Consider the following 19,743-nt stretch of genomic DNA (forward strand, 5'->3'; position numbering starts at 1 on the left):
GCCCTTGGCCATTGGTCTTTTAAATGACATTTATTTATTTTTAGTTGCTTAAAATAGTATCTTCGCTTGCAAGAGTTAGTGACTTCTGTGCTTTTATGATTCAAATCAATTTATTATACATACAATAATTTTCAGATGGCGCTGTGACCTCATATCCAGCGGCAGGTTATGAGGGGGACACGGCAGGGGCGGATACAGAAAAAAACTCAAGGGGGGGGCGCAACATATCTTGAGTTGTCTTTACTTTTATCGTAATAAAAGGTGATCAAGTCACAGGCAAAGTATATGAAAATTTTATTTAAAGTGATTATAAACATGTAAAACACAATGCCATCTTATGATATAAAAAGTTAAAATTGTGGTTTTTCAATGTTCGGCAATACAGGCGGACCCGCAAGGGGGGGGCGCGCGCCCCCTGCGCCCCCCATCTGTATCCGCCACTGGGACACGGGAGGTACTCTCCGTAATTTCTGGAAAAAAAAATAGAAATATTGTAAGCTCTAAGATTTCCTTCAAATGAAAGTTTTTATGCCATCACTGTGACAAATGATGTTTTGTAGTTATTGATGATTTTCCGAGAGTCACTGGTGCAGCCATTACTGATCTCAGACGCATTATCGATGAGAGGTGTAGCATACCACCAAGGCGCCACGGAAAGTCACACAACCTCTTTGTTTGTAATTTATTTTATGGATTACATCGTAATAACCCAGATTAGTTTCATTTTCCTTTCATTAGCTGACGAAATTGAGTGTAAAGCATTTTAAAATGTGCGGTTGTTTGTGGTATTAAAAACTCTGAATGGAGATGGAAGATATATCCCCTCTAAACTGGGCAGTATGTTGATGGTTAATGAATCTAGATTCGCACGATATCTCATATGCTTATATGGTTTAAGGAAGTCGATATTTCTCCATCTTCAGCGTTTTTTCAGTCATTTAAAAAAAATGTCTTTTAATTACGTGCCCTCCGCAATATCATTTAATTTCCGAAAACTTTTGTCGAAACGTGAAGAAAAATCTAATAATCCTTGTGATTTTAGACCGCTGTAAGTACTAATACTGAATGGCACCATTTCATTTAAGAATAGACTGGCTGGTTTGATCGCATAACCGATCGCGGTTTTTATGTTGGCATGATTAATTTATAGAATTATTGTACATTTCGTTATTTTTCAGTCTTACCCTGAATCGCCGTAGTAATTTTTTCGGCTTGGTATTATCTATTAAAATTATTCTGTCTTTTAGGGGTCATTTCCAAATTTCCATATTTGTTTTGCATTAAGTGATCGCCCGATATGAATACTCGCCAGTTAAGTCATACGAAGCTGCGAGAAAGCCATTGTTTTCCATCGGATTCATCACGGCCCGTAACTCCCTTCCGGTTGTTGACTCGCTATATCTCGCCAATTTTTATGGCTGACTGCGTAACGCCTTATCATATATGGGTATTTGGAGGCTACTTCCCATAGTATTCTTGGAATCGCCATAACTTCCTGTTCGGGAATTCTTAAAGTATTCTTCCCCTCCCCCCCAAAATGTTTCGAGTTAAAATTCGCATAAAATTAGCTACGAACTGCAACTCTCGTAGCTATGTTTGAAGCTTTAGTTCTGTTTCTTTCTCTGCAATTAATTTCTTTTAAGTCTTCTTCGGTCTTTTTCCTGACGTGTAATCAACGCGGTATTTTACTCCATCGATTAATATCATTCCTTTTTTTAAGTAGTTACATTATGCCATTTTCGTGCGCCCCATCACATACTAATGGTGCGATCCTACTACGAAAACAACCCCCCCTTCCTCCTTGTTAGTATTCAGTACCCATTTAAAAAATACAATATTTTTCTATGGCACTACTTGCATCGTACGTTCTCTTTCTGGGCGACTTAGCGTACGCCTTTAAGCCTTTATCTTGCGGGATTTTAAATTATTTACACGTTTTAATTGCAGGAGCATAAATGTTTTCTTACGCATTGAGGTCTCTGGCGCGTGTTTAAATGTAAAATTCCTCTCAGGAAAAAGAGAATTTAGGGGAACCGTACGCATGCATTTTATATGAATATTAAAACTTTATCATTATAAGTTTCACTTTTTATTTTCCACCCCATCGTAATAATGCTCTTTATACCATTGAAAATTCATTGTTAATCACTAGATCGTTAAGTTTTGGATTGGGGGTACGCAATTTTTGTGTTAACCACCAATTGCTACCCTCGAGTTACGTCTTAAGGCCGTTTTACTCTGGGCACAACATTGTGCAATCTGACGTATGTACTGAGGCGCAATCAAAATAGCATCGCGTAAAGCGGTGAATTGCTGCAACACATGCGAAAATGCGTCGACGGGATACGGCAAAATAACCCCAGCCCTAATTCCAAGCTCGCATTCTCACAATGTCAACATATGTGCATGTTTTTAGTGCTTACCTGCTCAATGAAGTACGCCGTGTAAAAGGGCCTTTATGTTTAATCAGAGGTCAATTCCACGGCCCAGTTGAAGGCCGCTTGTTGAATGTAAAACGGCTGTGAACATGCTGAATATAGGAATGTAAACAGGCTGTTCGTAATCTTGGGCACCACTCTCAGCTGCCGATATCGCCGAAGCGAGGAGTAGTGGGGGAAGGATGCGATAGGAAATCTCTTGAATCCTGCTATTTCGACAAAGAGAAAGGATTTCCCGGGCCGGCGGCGAAGGAAAATGAAAACCTCGGGGCCGTCCGGTGCACCCGTGTGGCACCGCCTTTTTTCCTTCGATGAAATTCGCTTGTTTTCACTCAAGTGGATCTTTCGGAGGTAAAGTCGGAGAGAGAGTGAGAGTTCTACTATTTCTTTCGCTACCGGCTTGTTTCCGCAACGGCCGTCCCTGTTGGCGGTTGGCACCGTCACGCTCCTTATCAACGAACTCTTTGTGAGGACGTCGACGGTGCGTCTGGGTTTCTCTTTCGTCTTCACCTGCGGAAAATCCTCCGGTTCGCGTCCTCAAGACTCCTCTCAGTTCTTCCGCGGAGGGTTGGTTTGTTCTACCCCTCCCAGGAGACCATCCTGTGTCAGTTCGAATGGTTCTGCACGAGTCAGAAGAAAAAAACAGCATCGGGAGTTCATTTCACTCGAGGAAAGGTGGGACGTGAGGTTGCCCGCCCCTTGTCCAATAGTGCGACGGAGATATTTTTCTGAAAAGTTCGTCCCTCATGATCGTTCGAATTAGTCGGATTGAAAAGCTGTTGGTGGGAGGAAGGCGGGTCCTACCCAGGCGTTGACGTTCGTTCGTGTCTCACAATAGGGAATTCTGGCTCCTTGCACCCTTCTTTGAGGATCACCTCAACGTCCATTCAGCGGTGCGTGTTGCGTTTTAGGAGCGCTAGAAGAAATGAAATCATACATCCACATGGAAGGTATTGATGCTTGTGATGTTTTTCGCCGTTGCCTCGTGGGATTGCTTTGTTTTCTTGCAGTAGGAATTGCAACCATAGGTGAGTGGGAGTTTGATCGGCATTTCGTTCTGAACCTTAAGGTTATAATTATTTTTTACTGTTTATTATTTGAATTTTGGCCTCAGTTGCGTATTTGTGTGAATATGTGAATCTCTTGTACCTAGAGATAATTCCTGTTGTTTGAAAGTACAATTGTACATTGTAAATTATCCCTCGAAGGTCGTAAAAACAATCATGATGCTCAATTCTAATAATCGCATGCATGGAGGGTGGCCTGTACTCAGGGATTGCTTGAATGAAATCTTCTCGGGTTCAGGTACCTACTATTCCTGGTTAGGGTCTGCATGTTGTAGGCTGAAGTTTAGTTGGGAGTCTTTTCCAACATCTTCAGGGCTGATAGCAGTAGTTTTCTGGTATCTATACACCTCCTCCTTCGCCTAGGTAGTTCTTGGTTGGTTTGTATTGTTGTTGGCTATCCTGACTTTTTTATTCTTTGAATGAAAGTCAATAGTTCAATAATAAATTCTTTGAATAAAAAGGCAGGAAAGCCAACAACAATACCAATCAATCCGGGACTACCTGGGTGAAGGAGGAGGTGAATATGTACCAGAACATCACTGACTTTGGCATCATCAACCATGAAGATGTTGGGAAAGTTTCCCTATGAAGCGTTGGCCTACAATATGCAGACCCTAACCTGGTTGGAAATCGGAGAAAACTTCATTTAAGTTATTCACCGGGTAAAACTTAGATTCTTCATCAGGGCTTGCTTATTTCCTGAAATGTAAAATATGTACAACATGTGGTAGCAACATAAGAATCATGAGGTTCTGTATAAAATCAGTCCTAATGCACAAACTTTAGCGTAGAAAAAAATACTGTAGTGAATGTGATTTCGATATGTATATGATGCAGCCTTATCATCTTTGAATGTCTTGAACATTGCAAAAAGGGAAGGGAGAGAGACTCTCTCAAAGAATCCTGGTAACAATCATGTGTACATAAATTTATCAAGGAACAAGGTTCTGCTGAAGTGGGCATGTTAATCGCGCTCACTTCTTTTGTATCCTCTGGATGTGGGAACTTCAACTCAACCATGCTCCCTGTCTGGTTGGAGAAACTTGGCTGAGAGATGAGGCTAAACACAACATCATAATTTTATTCATTGATTGCCACCTACTGTGGAAAAATGTTAAGATTTGTTTAATTATCCTCGCCTCCTTTTGGTATAACCCTGAACTCCAGTTTCCCAAAGAGAGGAGTAAATTAGCTTTGATACATGTTTGAAGAAATGGCTTTACTGCTCATTGCAAAAATAAATTAAATTTGCTTATTACTTTTAACACTTTTATTTTTAAGTCGATATTAAAAATTATTTATAAGTAAATCTCAGTTTTTGAGAAGCAGAGTTTCTTCCATTATATTTTTGCTCAAAGGATCTTTCTTTTCTAATGATTGAACCTTTCAAATCTTCCATAACTTTCAATTTTTAAATCTTAATGAGTTATTATTTCTAGTGCAGATATATACTCATATCTTCTGGGTTTCATTACAATGAAATGAGGAAAGTGATCACAGTTTTGTTTGTTTTACAACCAAGTATCGTAACCAGATCAAGTGCCTGTTTGAGGTTTTTGCTCATCTATGGAGTGCATTATTAGGTGGAAGCTGTCATACAGAGTGTTTTGGTGCCTTCGATCTTTCTCAAGAAACCTCGTAAGCAAGTATGGGAAGGGTGTGGGGAGGACCGAAACCTTACCCTTATGGGTATCTCTCTCTGTTTGTGATATTTGTAATTGCAGTAAGTAACCCTCAGGCTGTAGGAGCTCACAATTTTAGAGGTCAGCCAGAGCAGAAGAGACCCCCTGTGCAGGAGGCACCCCCTGCCACAAGGGCGGGTCTAGTAGAGCTAAGCCCTTAGCGATCCTTATGGTGAGGGAAAGCACCCAAGTGCAAGATATCCAGGTAGCAATAAAATTTTGGGTTAATGTCACAGTCAGCATGCAAAATGTTTAAAAAATTTCCAGCATTCTAAGGGGAAAAAGTGCTTCTTTTACCAAAATAGGGCTGCATTTTCTCTTTTTACCAATGCTCAAATCTTTTTTAAGTCATTTTACCAGTATTTATGCTCGTATCCATGGGTGGAGTCCAGTGGCGGCTGGTGGTTATATATCCAGGGTGTGCATTAGAGAAGAAATATGGTGATGAAAAAGGGCATGAAGTTCAAATGAATGCTGCTAAATGGCAGTGACTGCGTTGATGGACTAGGATCCTAGGTGCAGGTAGTATAGGTGGCAGCTACACTGCCTGGAATTTACTCACCAAATATTTACGTGCACACTCGCATTATTTTGAGTCTGCTCCCAACACTCATATGAGCAGTGCAAGCTCCCCGCTTATCTCCTCCCGCCCGAGCAGCCTCAAGCAATTGCATGGGCGGAATATGCGGCCAGCGTAATTCCACAGGATCACACACTTGTAGAGTGGTGAATTTGCCAAGGAGATAGCAGTAGCGTTTGAAGCTTCATATCCCATCTCTGTGTGGACAGGATTTTTATCTTTCTCATTGCAAAGGAATACATATGTAGTTTTCTTTTATAATCCATTCATCTTTGGGTGTGCAGTTGCTAACATGCGTATATGCACGTCCCGCCACTGGTGGAGCCAGGACATTATATCCCCCAAGTGGAGTAGGTGTTAGGGCAGAAAACCCACCTGAAGTCATGACAAAGCCATATCCAGTACAATCAGACAAGGTAATGTACCAGCGACATACAGGGCATCCATGTCAAGGAAAGACAGCTGCTCTACCTTGATTTTTCCTATGGCCAATTATATATTCACTGGTATATTGGTTTTCCATTGGGAATTATAGGGTTATTTATCCTGAACTATGTTATATAAACATAATTTTTTTGCATTATATCCATATCAGGTTGAAGCAAGGTTTAGGGTAGAGCCACCATTTACATATTACTTACAGAGCACCTTTCTGCTTTTACTCTCTTAGTCATTCCCAGCAGCTCTGAAATGAAATGTGCCTAATTTTTATCATAGCTGCTTAGATGAATATCCCTTTCCAATTAGAATTCACCCATTCCTTAGCCATTAATAGAATTTCAATTATTTTTTTGATGAAATGCATACTAAGTAGTATTTTTTCTTCCTTCATATTTAATTAACAGTTATCATTTTATCTGTCATGAATCAAGGTGCTGATGGTGGATCTGAATCAGCTACAGAATGCATTTCAAAATCATCTGCTATAGTGTCCAGTAGCGGCATTTGCTCTGATGCTAAAGGTTCAAGAAGGGCTTATAAATATGAAATCCGCAGTGATGGTGAACATGGAACTATTACACCAATTGGTGAGTATTCTAACATTGTAATCAGCCTTTACAAGTAAAAGGATGGGGTGCCTTTGTCGATGTGAAGTTTTGCTTCAATTTTTTCTGCTATACAACTCAGGTATATATTTTCATAAGCTAAAATACGTCAATGTGCATTTGAATCAGTATTTGAAACTTTTTTAATGTCATTTGAATGGTTGGTCTTCATTATTATTATTAAGGCATAAATAATATTTTTTCAAGAAAATAATTTTAATACTAATAAATAGCTGTTACAGTTTCCTTAAAATGTTGATTTCATTCACCTTTTCCATGCTTAAATCTTACCCACAACTTGAAAAACCATGGCTTGCCCCCCCCCTTAGTTTTGATCTTGGGTGTGCCCTTGCTTAGCGTTAAATATCATATTTGATACTTGGATAATTTACTTTATTGAAAATGGAGTGAATTTAAGTGGCCTTTAAAATTATTTGTTGACACTTCATTACGCTCTCTCTGAAGACCTGTGTTTGCTATGACTTGGAAAAGACTTTTTAATGAATGAGCAAATAAGAATTTGTTAAAGATTGACATATAATCAGCTTTTACCTGATATCCATAAGGTCAGAGAAATGGAGCCTCTGATGCAGGCTATGAAGGGAAATGGCTACAGTATGTTGTTCACAATAAAAGGTGATGATGGAAGGATAAGAACATCCAAAAGGCCACTTTTTAAGGTCTCCACCCCACCAAGTCTTCGCCATTTTTGATGATGAATCAATGGATTCAGAGATGGAGCACTTGGTCACAGCTTTACATAAGAATGGTTAAAAGCAAAGAATGATCTATCAAATGATGGCTACGGTGGAGAAGACGCACTCTTGCCTATCCACAGAATGCCATTCTAATGAGGATAATGATTCGACCACATCAGCATCATGCGTGGAGATCATATTCATTGTGGAGACATTAGAAAGTATGGACAGAATTCTGAAGAAACATGGCTTGGTCACTTGATTTCAGTCACCAAGATTCACAACTTTGTGCCTGTACCGAACAGCTGCATATCACAGGAGTGCAAAAGCATTTATGGAGTTCCATGCTCCTGTGGAAAGTCTTATGTAGCAAAAACATGACAAGGAATGAACTAAAGAATTTAAAAGCATGCAAGGGTGTCAGGATAACACTTATTTTGCGCAATTGAGCAAAATAAAGTGTTATCCTGGCTGGCGTGACCCAGCTGTATTGGTCTGACACTGCCCTTAGCTTGGTGCTGAATGGATTTGGGAGCTCTTGGTCAACAACTAGTGGAGTTGAAAATTGAAAAATCCATAATTTAGTTTTCATTTCTAGTATATTTTGGAATGTATTAATTCTCTTGGGCAGAAATTTAATTTGTTTAGACATTCCTGTGATCTTTACACCACAAATTGACCATTTTGTGAGGATGGGTGGATATCAGTTGGTAACCATGACATAGCATTTGTAGCAAATGATGTATTCACATTTCCCTATTTGGATTCACCAATAATTTCTTCTATTTGAGGAATATCTAAGTTTTCAGCATTAGCATTTAAAGCAGGAAACCCAAAAAATCATGTCATCTACCATACCAATTTCCATTGAGTTAGTAAGTGGATTCACATTGCAGATTTCTGTACAGTACATATACAGGAATATGGCATATCGTGACATATGAATTTGAAAACAAAATTAGGGACTAATGTTAAATATTGATTGAGATAGATTTTAGCTTTATTTATCAAAATGAAAAACTGCTGCAAGTGCAGAAAAAGTGGGAGGAGAGGATGCAGGGTTCCTCCTTTGGTTTAGTGGATGGAAATAATACAGAATAAAGGGGATAGAGTAGTGGCATAGCTAGAGGAGAGGTCCAGGGGTCCGGACCCCCCCCAAAATGCAATTACATACTTTGCTTCAGAAAATGTAACAAAGTTTTGAAAAATCATGAATTTACAAAAGATTTATTTGATGAAAGAACTTTTTTCGATTATGAAAAGCGTTAAAATCAGTTTAAAACCCTATATGTACTTAGTACCCTGTCTTTCAAAAATGTTACCCCCTAGTTTTGGACCCTCCTGAATAAAATTCTTGGTTACCCCACATTATACGGGCACAGAGAAAGTTTTCTTGAGATATTTTTGCCTTTTTGGCTTCTAAGAAAAGTAGTTCTATGAGTGTTAGCACTAGAAATGTGGATATTTACTCTTTTCTTCAATATTCAGAAAAATCCAACCAGACACATAAGTGAAAAAGAATTGCAGCATTTTTTAAATTTCCAACCACTGCATAAGTCAATAAAACATTTTATTTAAGCCTTTTGGATACGCAACACACATTACAATCTTCATATTTTTATATTTTTTCATTATTCTATTGCTTTTTCGGAGCTCTACAAATGGCCATCGGTATTCTGATGAACTGCATTAACCTTTTGCAGAGCCAAATAAACGAAATTTTCATTTTCCTTACTTCTTCCTTTCATGTGTTGGTGTGTCTGTGGAAAAAGTAGACATTTTTTCTTAAAAATTCTGAAACAGGGGTTAAACAAGGGCCTAACATACTTCCTTGTCATATTACTTGGGACTCACATCATGTCCAAGGTCATTGCACATGGAGTGATTGGATGCGATTTGTTTAGTAAAAAGGTGATCTCCAAATCGAATATTTACTTAACCGTGACGATTGTAGGAAGAGTATAAGAAAAATCTTTTTTTTATCAGAAAAATTACCGACTCAATGCAGTGAGTTGGTAGGCACACTTCATGAACAAGGAAGAAAAATACCTAAAATTCTTTCACAAAAATTGTTAGAAAATTTTATCTTCAAAAGCACAAAATTCGAAATATGATATATTTGTTTTTTGCACTCTACTGACGATATGAAACGAAAGAATTTATTCGGGAAAATAATTGCGAAAGAATTATTGGAAACCAAAATAATATACCGGACTATAGGCAGCATGGAGAAATTCTCATTTGAGCTGGAATAACCCCATATTGTAAGTCATTTCAACAAGGATAAATAATTTGAATGTAGCTGCCATAGCTCATAGTATGTATGAGCCATCATTCTAATCTAAAATGTAATTGAGAATCACATCATATTAATTATGCTGTCTACCAGAGTCTACTCAAAATTACCAGCTTAGAATGCGTTAACTTGTGGAAGTGGAAGATGCATTTATTTTTTGTGAACTAGGCTTACATAGACTAGGAGTATACTTACGTATTTATTTTTGTGTATAATATTTTCCATTACCTTATTTTTTGTGAACTAGGCTTACATAGACTAGGAGTATACTTACGTATTTATTTTTGTGTATAATATTTTCCATTACCTTATTTTTTGTGAACTAGGCTTACATAGACTAGGAGTATACTTACGTATTTATTTTTGTGTATAATATTTTCCATTACCTTTATATTAATTTTAAATTCATTTTAGAACGCATGAGTGTCAAATATGCACTGTTTTTACGTGTTGCGGCATTGAAATTAGTATTTCAAATTTTGATTACCGCCCTTTCGTTTGCTAGGTGTTCAAACTGTTGAACACAAGGTGGCAGCAGTAGGCATCCAAATCGTCTCAAAATGAGGTTCATCCGGTTGTAGTTCTGATTTTGGCCACTAGGAGGTTTAAATATTTTACGAGAAAAATCATTTGCAAATAAGGACTGGTGCAGTGTAAATGGTTGTGTGCGTCTTGTCTTCGATGAGATGATGTGGTTGCGGGTAGCGTTAATGTTATTTCTTCTTTATTTTGCCACTTTATTCAATGGGGCATCCTTGAAGGATAGGAAAAATAAAAAAGGTAAGTGATACTCGTACGCTTCGATGCTTCACATCTACAAACATGATTAGGGATGCTGCAAGCATCACTCATATGCACTGTGGGACACTTTGCATTGTTTTTAATAATGCATGTTAAGCTGGATGATTAATTGTTCATAAATTCTGATGAAAGATCTTTTTATTATCGCTACGTATTTGAATATAGTTTACCGCGGTAAATTACTTGCGCCTAGTTCAGAGGATAAATGATAAACATGAACTATATTTGTATGTCAATAGACCCTTATTGTAATTTTTGGGTCAAAAGAGGGAGAATGGAGGGACACCAATCGCGCCTTGATCGCAACCTAAGCAGCAACATTTTAAATTTGGTATCCATATCTCGTAATTATTCTGGATTTTAGTGTAATTCAGGATGTAAACTTTATCGTGCGTAACTTGTAGGTTTTCAGTCACACTGTGGCCCTCACTTCATCCAAGCAATCGAGGAATAGTGTCGATGCACTATACTGTGACATTCTTAAATGCAGAGATGACGTCAGTTTCGTTTAGGAGGGCTTTTCTGTTATTCCATGCTCAGTTTTTTCATCCCATCGCTTGAAGAGATGTAAGAAGTCGAGCATTTGTTTTCCGCCTACGCGCAGATGTCCTCATGTTTAGCCCGTGAAAGGAGGAGTATTATTTAATATCCCGAACTGTAAGCTTTCATTCATCGTCTCTTACTTTAAATTCGAATGGTAGGCTGGAACCATTTCAAATCGGAAAAATCATTGGCGCTGGCCGAGGGATATCCGAACGACCCTGAATGCTAGAAAGAATATTGGCGACCCCCGGCGCAAGGAGGTCGCGTCAACGACCGGCTGCATGTGCGTGTAGATTAACGATTTCATTCCCGGGCCCGTACTGTCTCTTTCTTTGGGGACGGGATTGAAGATAGCCTGGTTTTTCTAGTTATGATTCTCCGTTTCTTTTTTTTTACCATTTGAAATTCGGGAATGGGAAGTGCTGAGAAGGCGTGGGAGTCGTCATCCTCTGGTCATGTGATGTAATTTTGTTTCATTTTTTCTCTCTCTGGCGAAAGATGATAACCTTCTTGCAGGCAACGCCAACATGAACCCTCAAAGGAAGAATGCGTGGAGGATTTTTCGAGAAAGTGCCGCTCGTTAGTTGATTCCTTTGTTCCTCCTTCGAATACGTAACTTCTCTCGATTCAGCGGAAGAAATCTCGATCCATTGTTGTAGCTTTTTGGCAGTACCCCTTTTAGTCGTTGAAAGTCTCTCAACAATGCGAATGAAATTTTTATCCCATTTATTCAGGAGTCTTTTACCTTTTTTAATTTTTATTTTTCCCCCATGGAGACGATTATATATATTTTTATATTATCCCTGTTTTTGTTTAAATTATTGCTAATATGTTCACTAATGAAAAAAGAGCTGTGAAAATAATTTATGGTGTAACTTTTCTCTATTTAAGCTCCTTTGGCACCATCGCACTTCTCGCTTAGAGGTAATGATATTTTATTGATTGAGTTGCTGTTTTTATAGTATTCCCCGGTAATAATAATAATATAATCTTCTAGAAATGGAGGCTCCCTTTTCTTCTCACCGTATAGGAAAGCACATGTTATGCAAGTTGAAATAATATGAGGGAAGGTTTTCTTTATCGTCGTCTCATTTTGCATTCGCTTCTTAGTTCCAGTGGCTCAAAAGCTGTATTTGAACTTCTTTGACATCTTTGAAATGATATTAATTTTCATACATCATGTTGAGCTCTGTTTCCGTAATTTTTTAGGAGCATGGTCAAGAATTGTGTGATAGTTCTCAATTCATTCGTATTAATGGAACGATCACGTTATTATCGGTTGCCTGTACTCGGGAACTTTTAACTTATTGATTGTTCCAGTAATGTTTAAATTAATTTTAACGCATTTTGTGATTCCTAGGAAAAATACAATTCGCGAGACCACTGCGATAATTGTGCGTGACATGTGTCGGGTATGCGTGCTACGGATTTCTCAGAAACGGGTAAAGAACGCTGCCGACGGATGAAGACATTCATCCGCCAACGCGTCCAGCACGTGTGAAACAGAGAGCGGCCTCGCCTTCAGAAGCATTCAGAATGGGAGTCTTTCTTTGAGAGGGGTCCATAAGATAGAGATGAACTTTTCCTCCCGAGATCATTGGATTGCTCCTCCCGCATTCGGCGCAGTCTTTTTGTATTCTTTTTTTTTTATGTCATCTATCAGTACGGATGTGGGCGTAGGAGGCAATGGACTCGTATCATGCTCTTGACCATGATACGATTCGGTATGGCACAGCGCGGCTGGAATGCCTTGAGGATCACTTTCTTCCGAGGCGTGAAGGACGCGGTATGGTCGGAGCGTCACGTAACCACGGCGACCGAAGCTGTTTACATCGCCCCGTCTCTCCCCTCCCCCTCTTTCTTCTCCTCTCTCGCTTCCTCCCGCCGGTTTTTTTCACTTCCTCTCTATCTCTCGCTCTTTCTCGCAGACGCCTTTCGCCCGCGGCTCCGATCCCAGCATCTTCACCACAGCGAGTTGAATGCAGTGTTTGCTTTTCCTCAGGCAGCTCCGTGTATTTTTTTTTTCATTTACTCTTCCGTGGGTGGTTTCTTTTCACCCACACACACAATATCCCATATCCTTTCCCGGGGCTCGTCCGGACAGTAGTTCGTGCTTTATGTGAGCGAGGAAGTGGTTATCTTGCAAAAGATGCGCCGCGCCGGCTGATGATAGCTCACACAAGTGTTCTCAAGAGAATTCTTTCGCAGATCCTCGCGCTGCGAGGTTCCTTTCTTGGTATTTCCTCGCTCGTCTTGCTTCCAAGGTTTTTCATTTTGCTCGAATGTGTCGACCTATATTTAGTGTCGTTTATAGAAAGCTATGAGTTATACATCAGTTGACGGTTCTATCCGAGACTTATTTGGTTTGAATTTTTTTCGCTTTGGTGCATGCTTCGTAAAAAAAACACGTGAGCTTCAGTAGCGTAGCCCGGAATTTCGTTCGGGGGGGGGGGGGGTCCAAAATCAGGGGGGAAAGTTTTTGAAAAACAGGGTTCTAAGAAGAGGGTTTTAAACTAATTTTAATGCTCTTCATAATCGAAAAAAAAACTTCATTAAAAATATTTTGTAAATTCATGATTTTTTCAATATTTTGTTTTCTACTACGATGAAAAATTATTGTGTTTTTATATTTCCGGGGGGGTGGGGAGGAGGGTCTGGACCCCCCCCCCCTGGCTACGCCACTCGTGAGCTTGTAAGAAAAGTTAGCGTATCTTCTGCCATAAAACGTGGTGCTTTGGTTTGAAGATCAAACATTGTTGGATGAAATTCGTTTGCGACTGGATTTGAAATTTTGGATGATTTTTTGTGTACACCGCCTTACTGTTTCGTTTTATTTATGTTATCAATTTTAATGGGAGCATATTTAAAACTTCATTTTCATTGTCTAGAGTTCTATGTAAAGCCGTCGCGTCGGTATTAATGGTAGCTACACTTGAGTATCTATCTCTTGAGTGTTTTCTTTGCCAATTTCCCCTCTGCATATTTGGCATCTTGTCTGAACCGACGAAACAACTACAATTTTTCATTTTATTCTTTAAGAGGACGCATCACACCCACTTAGCCTGTCGTATTTTATATTTTTCTTGTCGATTTTCTTGTTTAAAACTCCGTGGAAAGTGTCAGGGTATATGTAGTTGACCATTATCAAAATTTGGCTGTTTCTCATGTTGGAAAACTAAAACCTCATTATTTTCTGCGATGTAAAATTTTAATTTTAATAAATAAAATATCGTAGCACGTTTCCACAAGGATCTTGTGGAAAAGTGCTTCGACCTTTTATTTATTTAAATATGTCTAACTTCCTCCAATTGAAGCCTGAATCTGTTGAACTTAAAATTTTAATATTTGAGAATTAGGCAAATGTTGACAGAAGTCTGTTTTATTTCCACTAAAGATTCCGGTATGATGACTTAAACAAGCAATTCGTCACGGAGAGCATGCAAAATAGGAAATACTGAGCTGATGTCATGCGTACCCAAGCACGGAAAAGTTTTTGGGCAATTTTTGGTGGAGGGGGTGCATTTCAATTGCGCGGGGCAGTCATAAGGAGAGGGGGCTCTCTCAAGACCGTTCCTCTCAAAGATTTCGGGGGGTTGCAACCTTTGACCCCTATGACCCACTCAATCCGGCCTTGAATCTACTGGCATCGGTTCTCATAATTTTAAAATCATTCCGAATGTCCGTTTTATTTCTATCCCAAACAAGTCGTCAGCTTCGTACTCCTTGGCTTTAGGCTTCAGAAAATCAAGCCCGTAGTCATTATAAACCATTCATTTAGAGTTCTCAGTGAAATATCCCGGGGTGGTGAAATGAAAGCAGCTGTTCTTTATTTTTCCCATTTCATTATTCATGATATTTGGAATGGGTTCAAAATAATTCTCACGTCGCAGCCTCTCCCCCTTTTGGTGAAACAGAATTCTTAGGAATATTTGTCTGCCAAAATTTCAATTAATCCTTATTTGCATAGCACTGTTTTCAATTACTCACAATCAGTGTTTCTCATTGCATTTAACTCTCTTGGTTACTATTCCATTTGGTATCGATTTTTTTCGTCTAGGATGGTTTCTCTATTCCGGATAAGTTATTCTGACTTGTTAAATATTTGAATATGTTTGTGATTGCAGTGGCTTATCGTAAACTCTTTGCTAATTATTTAAAGATATCTATCGTCTCTTTAAATATCTACTATTCGAGAGCTTTGATTTTCATGGTTCCGTACGTTTTAATGAAGTTCTTTGTTTTACGTACACTCAAAGTCTCTCTTTGCGAAGTTTGTGGGTTGCGTCAAATTGAGACGAATATTTCGCCTTTGCATTAAATTTCGGGCCTACTTCTATCTAGTAGTTAGGTACTCCCTATGAAATATGGGAGGAAGTTCGTTTGCTTGAAATGGAGAAAGTGGATTTCCAAAGATCCCCACGAAACTACCGAAAAGGGTAGGGAAAGTAAGTTTTTACTACCACTCAAGACATTTCTTATTTTTTCAAGTCATGAAGTATTTATGTTTCTTAGAATTTCCATTTTTCTGTTCGTATTTTATTTCATCCCCACCTCTAAGATGATATCGTACTTAGAGGGTAAGGGGAAAGAATAACTGGCGGGTCTATTTAGAGAAGTATATGAGTTGAGACAATATTGATTTTAATGAAATGTGTTTTTGGTTGGCACTTTAACCCATAGTAAACAAATCGGCAAGTTTTTCGACGTTTGCTGAATATTGAAGCCTACCCATATTTTTTATCTCTGATTTTTAGGAATGATCTAAAGGTTATTTCCTAAAATTGAGGTACATAACTGTTTATATTCCCCGCTTGAGGATCAGAATTTCCATACGTTAAGTACCTACGTACGTACATTTCTTTACTTAATCCGCCCCGATATTTCCATGCACGTTGCCATGACAGAAACTTTTAGGCTAATCGACCGCGTATTTAAATGGAATTAGCCATCATGCTTTGATATTTTCCTAAATTTGATAGCTCATATCCTCGAAATCATTATATTTGCTGTGAATTTTTGTCATGGAAATGTTTCATTCTTTGTTATTCAATATAGCTAAGGCCATGTTATCTTTTGAACTCTTAATGAAAGAGCTTACTGAGCGCTTCTGCAATGCTTGTATTACTTTCCCCTAACCTCTGGTTCACGAATAGATTGAAATAGTATACTCTGTCATCGCTTCCTGTGGGAAATGTTTTCATCACCTTTCGTTTCGTAAATATTTAGCGTGGGATTTTTTGGGGCTCCGGGCGGGAAGCCATTTCTTTGGAACCTCACGATTTTTTTTGGACCATACCTCCGGGGCTTGGGCCAAATGGCGTACATAGGAGTATACAAAAGTGTAATGGATAAGGTGGATGGAAGCAGATTATTTTGGAAGTCCATTTTTGTATTATTCGTTATGTAGTCTTGGAGGTTATTTGCAACCCGTTTTTTAAGTCGAAGCAAGAGAAGATTTATTCAGGAAGCATCCGTTCTTCTGGTTTCGCCCGGTAAACAATTATGGAGAGGGATTCGCTTTTCCCCTACTTCGGACCACGGAAGGGAGATGTGCTGTTGTAGGTCCCTAAATCTTTGCTTTTTATATTTATATTGTTTCTCGTCATCATCATCAGTAGTAATCAGTCCTGGGATTTGATGACGCCGCTATCCCCTCCAGGGGCGCAGCTAGGAATTAAGGCTGGGGGGGGGGGGGGGGAGTTTAGGTGCAACTAATACCGGGGTGTGTGGGGCTATGGAATACCCACCAGGATAAGCGATAGGTGCGAGATTAATAAATTGCGGAATTTTAAGATAAATGGTTCAAAATGGCGAGTTTTACGGCTTTCTGAGGGATATTTTATTAATCCTTACACTATTCCATTAGTAATATCAATCCAATTAAGTAAAAATGATCAAATTAATAATTTCTATGAGCTCTGGGGGGGTTTTGATCCCCCAAAATCCCCCCCTCGCTGCGCCACTGTTCCCCTCAATTTTTGTATCAGCTAATCTCTCTGCACTAACTTATTATTTTGCTTCATCACATGATCATTTTATCTCATACGAGGCCTTCCTACATTTTTCTTCCGTATTACTTATCCTTCCACGACTATCTTTGTCACACCATCATGTCTCTTAATGTAACCGATTGAGTTTTCCCGCTTTCTTAAGTTTTGCGGGGTACTCAGTACACTTCCACTCTTCTCACACCATGTAACCGTTTCTAATGCGTCATCATTCTGTTCCACCTCAGTTGAGAATATTTAATTGAACAGAAATGAATTAAAACACTCGACTGCATCAGTTTTACTTCAAAATAAACGCCTAAATTAATGACTTATCGGTGAATTTTTCTCTGCCTTCCGACGGGGTTACGTCCTCCATGAATTATCCGAGAAAAAGTCTCTAACCTTATTCGCCGGAAGAGGATAATTCTTTCAAAATTAAATGAATTTCTGCGTTACGTTTTAAACTCGCGCATGAGCGAGAAAACGATAAGCTGGCTCTCCTAGTTGAATTTGTCGGGGTCCATATGTTGTCAATTAATAACATTTTTGGGTTAGCACTCGTATTGTGGCGGAAAAGTCAACGTCTCTTCCGTTAGAGAAGACATTAGTCCTGAAGAGGTCCCTGGCAGAGGGGAAGAAACGTTGACTTTTAAGCCTCAAGACGCGGATTGACCCAGAAGTTTTATTAATTGGGTCTCCCAGCAGTGGCGGATCAATGGGAGGGGGGAATCAATATCAGTGGCGGATTATTCAATCCAATTTACACTGGATAGAATGGTATTTTTTCCGACCTCCACTACTGCTGGAATGTTAACCCCCTTTTGTCCCTCCACCCTTTGTCCCTATCCTGGATCCGCCACTGTCTCCTGGTACTTGCCTATGTACCAACATGTTTCCTGCAAAGGCATTTTGTTTCTGGCATGAGGGGCAAATTCGTTTCTGAAACAACCGTTTACAGCATCAAACAAACGCATACAGATTTCCTTGAAAATTTTAACAGACATCCTGTCGTAAATTTTATCTCTTGGGTTCATTTAAGGCTTGCTCCTGGTACAAAAAACAGACCTCGGCACGATGACCCTGGGAAGCCCGACTATTAAGCATTCGTTTGTGCAAGGTTCTTGTGAATCCATTTCCCAGCAAATCCTGTTCCTGGTCACATCATGATTTCCCATGTATTCAGATGGCGAATCTCGTATCCAGCGGTTTTAATTAAAAGCTTGCATGATCGCCCGAAACTTGTTGGCAAAAAATAGTGACGGTGTGTCTTGAAGAGTATTAGTTTCATTCGCTGAAATGAGCTATGTATTTCTTATCTGTAGGGTATTTAACATTAGATTTTGCCCGTAGTGCAAATGATTTTTTAAATTTAACTCTCCAAAGAAAAAAATTATGGAAGGGAAGAAATGTTAAGGATTTTTTCTGAGCATGTTTGTCATTCTAACATAAAAATCGAGTGGCGAGTAACTCCAACCTTTCAGGGTATTTCGAAAGTTTATCTTCTTATACTCGCTCTAGTTAAAATGTATGTTCTTGTCTTCCCCCCACCACTCCGGCTCCACCCTATCGTCCTCGAAACTATGATTTTTTTCCTTTTCTATTAATGCTCTTCTCTATTCTTAACCCGACGCACTTGTGTCGTAATGAATATACATCTTTAAAAACGGCGGGTTTTCGCCGGCGGAATTGTAATCTGCATCTACTGTCGACCTCATGAGCCACCTTATATAGGACGACAGGCCATCGTATTGTGAAGACGTTAATGACGTTGTGTGTGCCTTGTTTCTACGAAGTTTTCCATATAATATTTTAAGCTTAATAAAAATAAAATTCATTCGTTGGTGTTAACCTAGCCATTAAGCCTTGAATATCCTAAAAGTTGAACTGGTAATAAAAATAAATTTACTCTCAATCACGGCCTAGCGTTAAAAATTGCCAATGTTCAACATATTTTGCGTTTGGCATGTGTAATAAATGCACTTTTTAATTGAAGTGTAACGGGACTAGTCAAGGTGAAAACTTTACTGAGTCGCCCGGGATTCGAACTCGGATCTTCCACAGTAGCTTAAAACTGCCGAAACAACCGGAAATCGGGAGATCCGGGATCGAGTCCCGATAAAGGCGAATGATTTTTTTCTGTGGAATTTTCGCGCACTTTTCAATTCCTTTTATAGGCATAATTGTACCTAGCTTTCTATTAAGTTACTTGCCCTCGAATATTTCTATTATGACTCTATCATTCGAGCTGTCGAATGACCCTTAATCTTGTTTCTCCGATAAGTTTTGAGAAAAGAGGTGGGGGAGAGAATAACGATAATTTTGGTTTAGCTTAAATTTTTTCGATAATATTACTGCTGGCGGAAAAATAATTCACGTCGGTACTGTTATCTTTTCAGCCATTTTTCGTCTATATACTCGTGCATTGGTGCTTTCGGTAGAACTAAGAAGTGTTGATTTCGTTCCGAAATAGTTGTCGATCCGACTCACTGAAGAACGTGTGCTGTTAATTGCAGTGGTATCTTAGCCAAGCGTGACGCCACTCGGGTCTCTAGTGGCTCACTCCGTCATCTCTCTAAAAGCTACGAGACTCCCTGTTGTCTCT

At 39.1% G+C, this 19,743-nt stretch overlaps 1 protein-coding gene across 4 annotated transcripts in view; it reads left to right on the forward strand.

Moving 5' to 3' along the window:
• Window positions 1–3,348: 3,348 nt before the first annotated feature.
• Window positions 3,349–19,743, forward strand: part of LOC124164305 (multifunctional procollagen lysine hydroxylase and glycosyltransferase LH3) — an 83,426-nt gene continuing 67,031 nt past the window's right edge. The window contains exons 1-2 of one of the 4 annotated variants that reach the window (XM_046541556.1): window positions 3,349–3,466; window positions 6,640–6,795. In XM_046541556.1, the coding sequence (XP_046397512.1) occupies window positions 3,364–3,466; window positions 6,640–6,795 (259 nt within the window). In that variant the 5' untranslated portion in view covers window positions 3,349–3,363. Of the gene's footprint in view, window positions 3,467–6,639; window positions 6,796–10,431; window positions 10,588–19,743 lie in introns of those variants that run through there. The other 3 variants (XM_046541555.1, XM_046541557.1, XM_046541559.1) reach the window with 3 other exon arrangements.

Source organism: Ischnura elegans, chromosome 8, assembly GCF_921293095.1.
Source record: "Ischnura elegans chromosome 8, ioIscEleg1.1, whole genome shotgun sequence".
Lineage (NCBI taxonomy): Eukaryota > Metazoa > Arthropoda > Insecta > Odonata > Coenagrionidae > Ischnura > Ischnura elegans.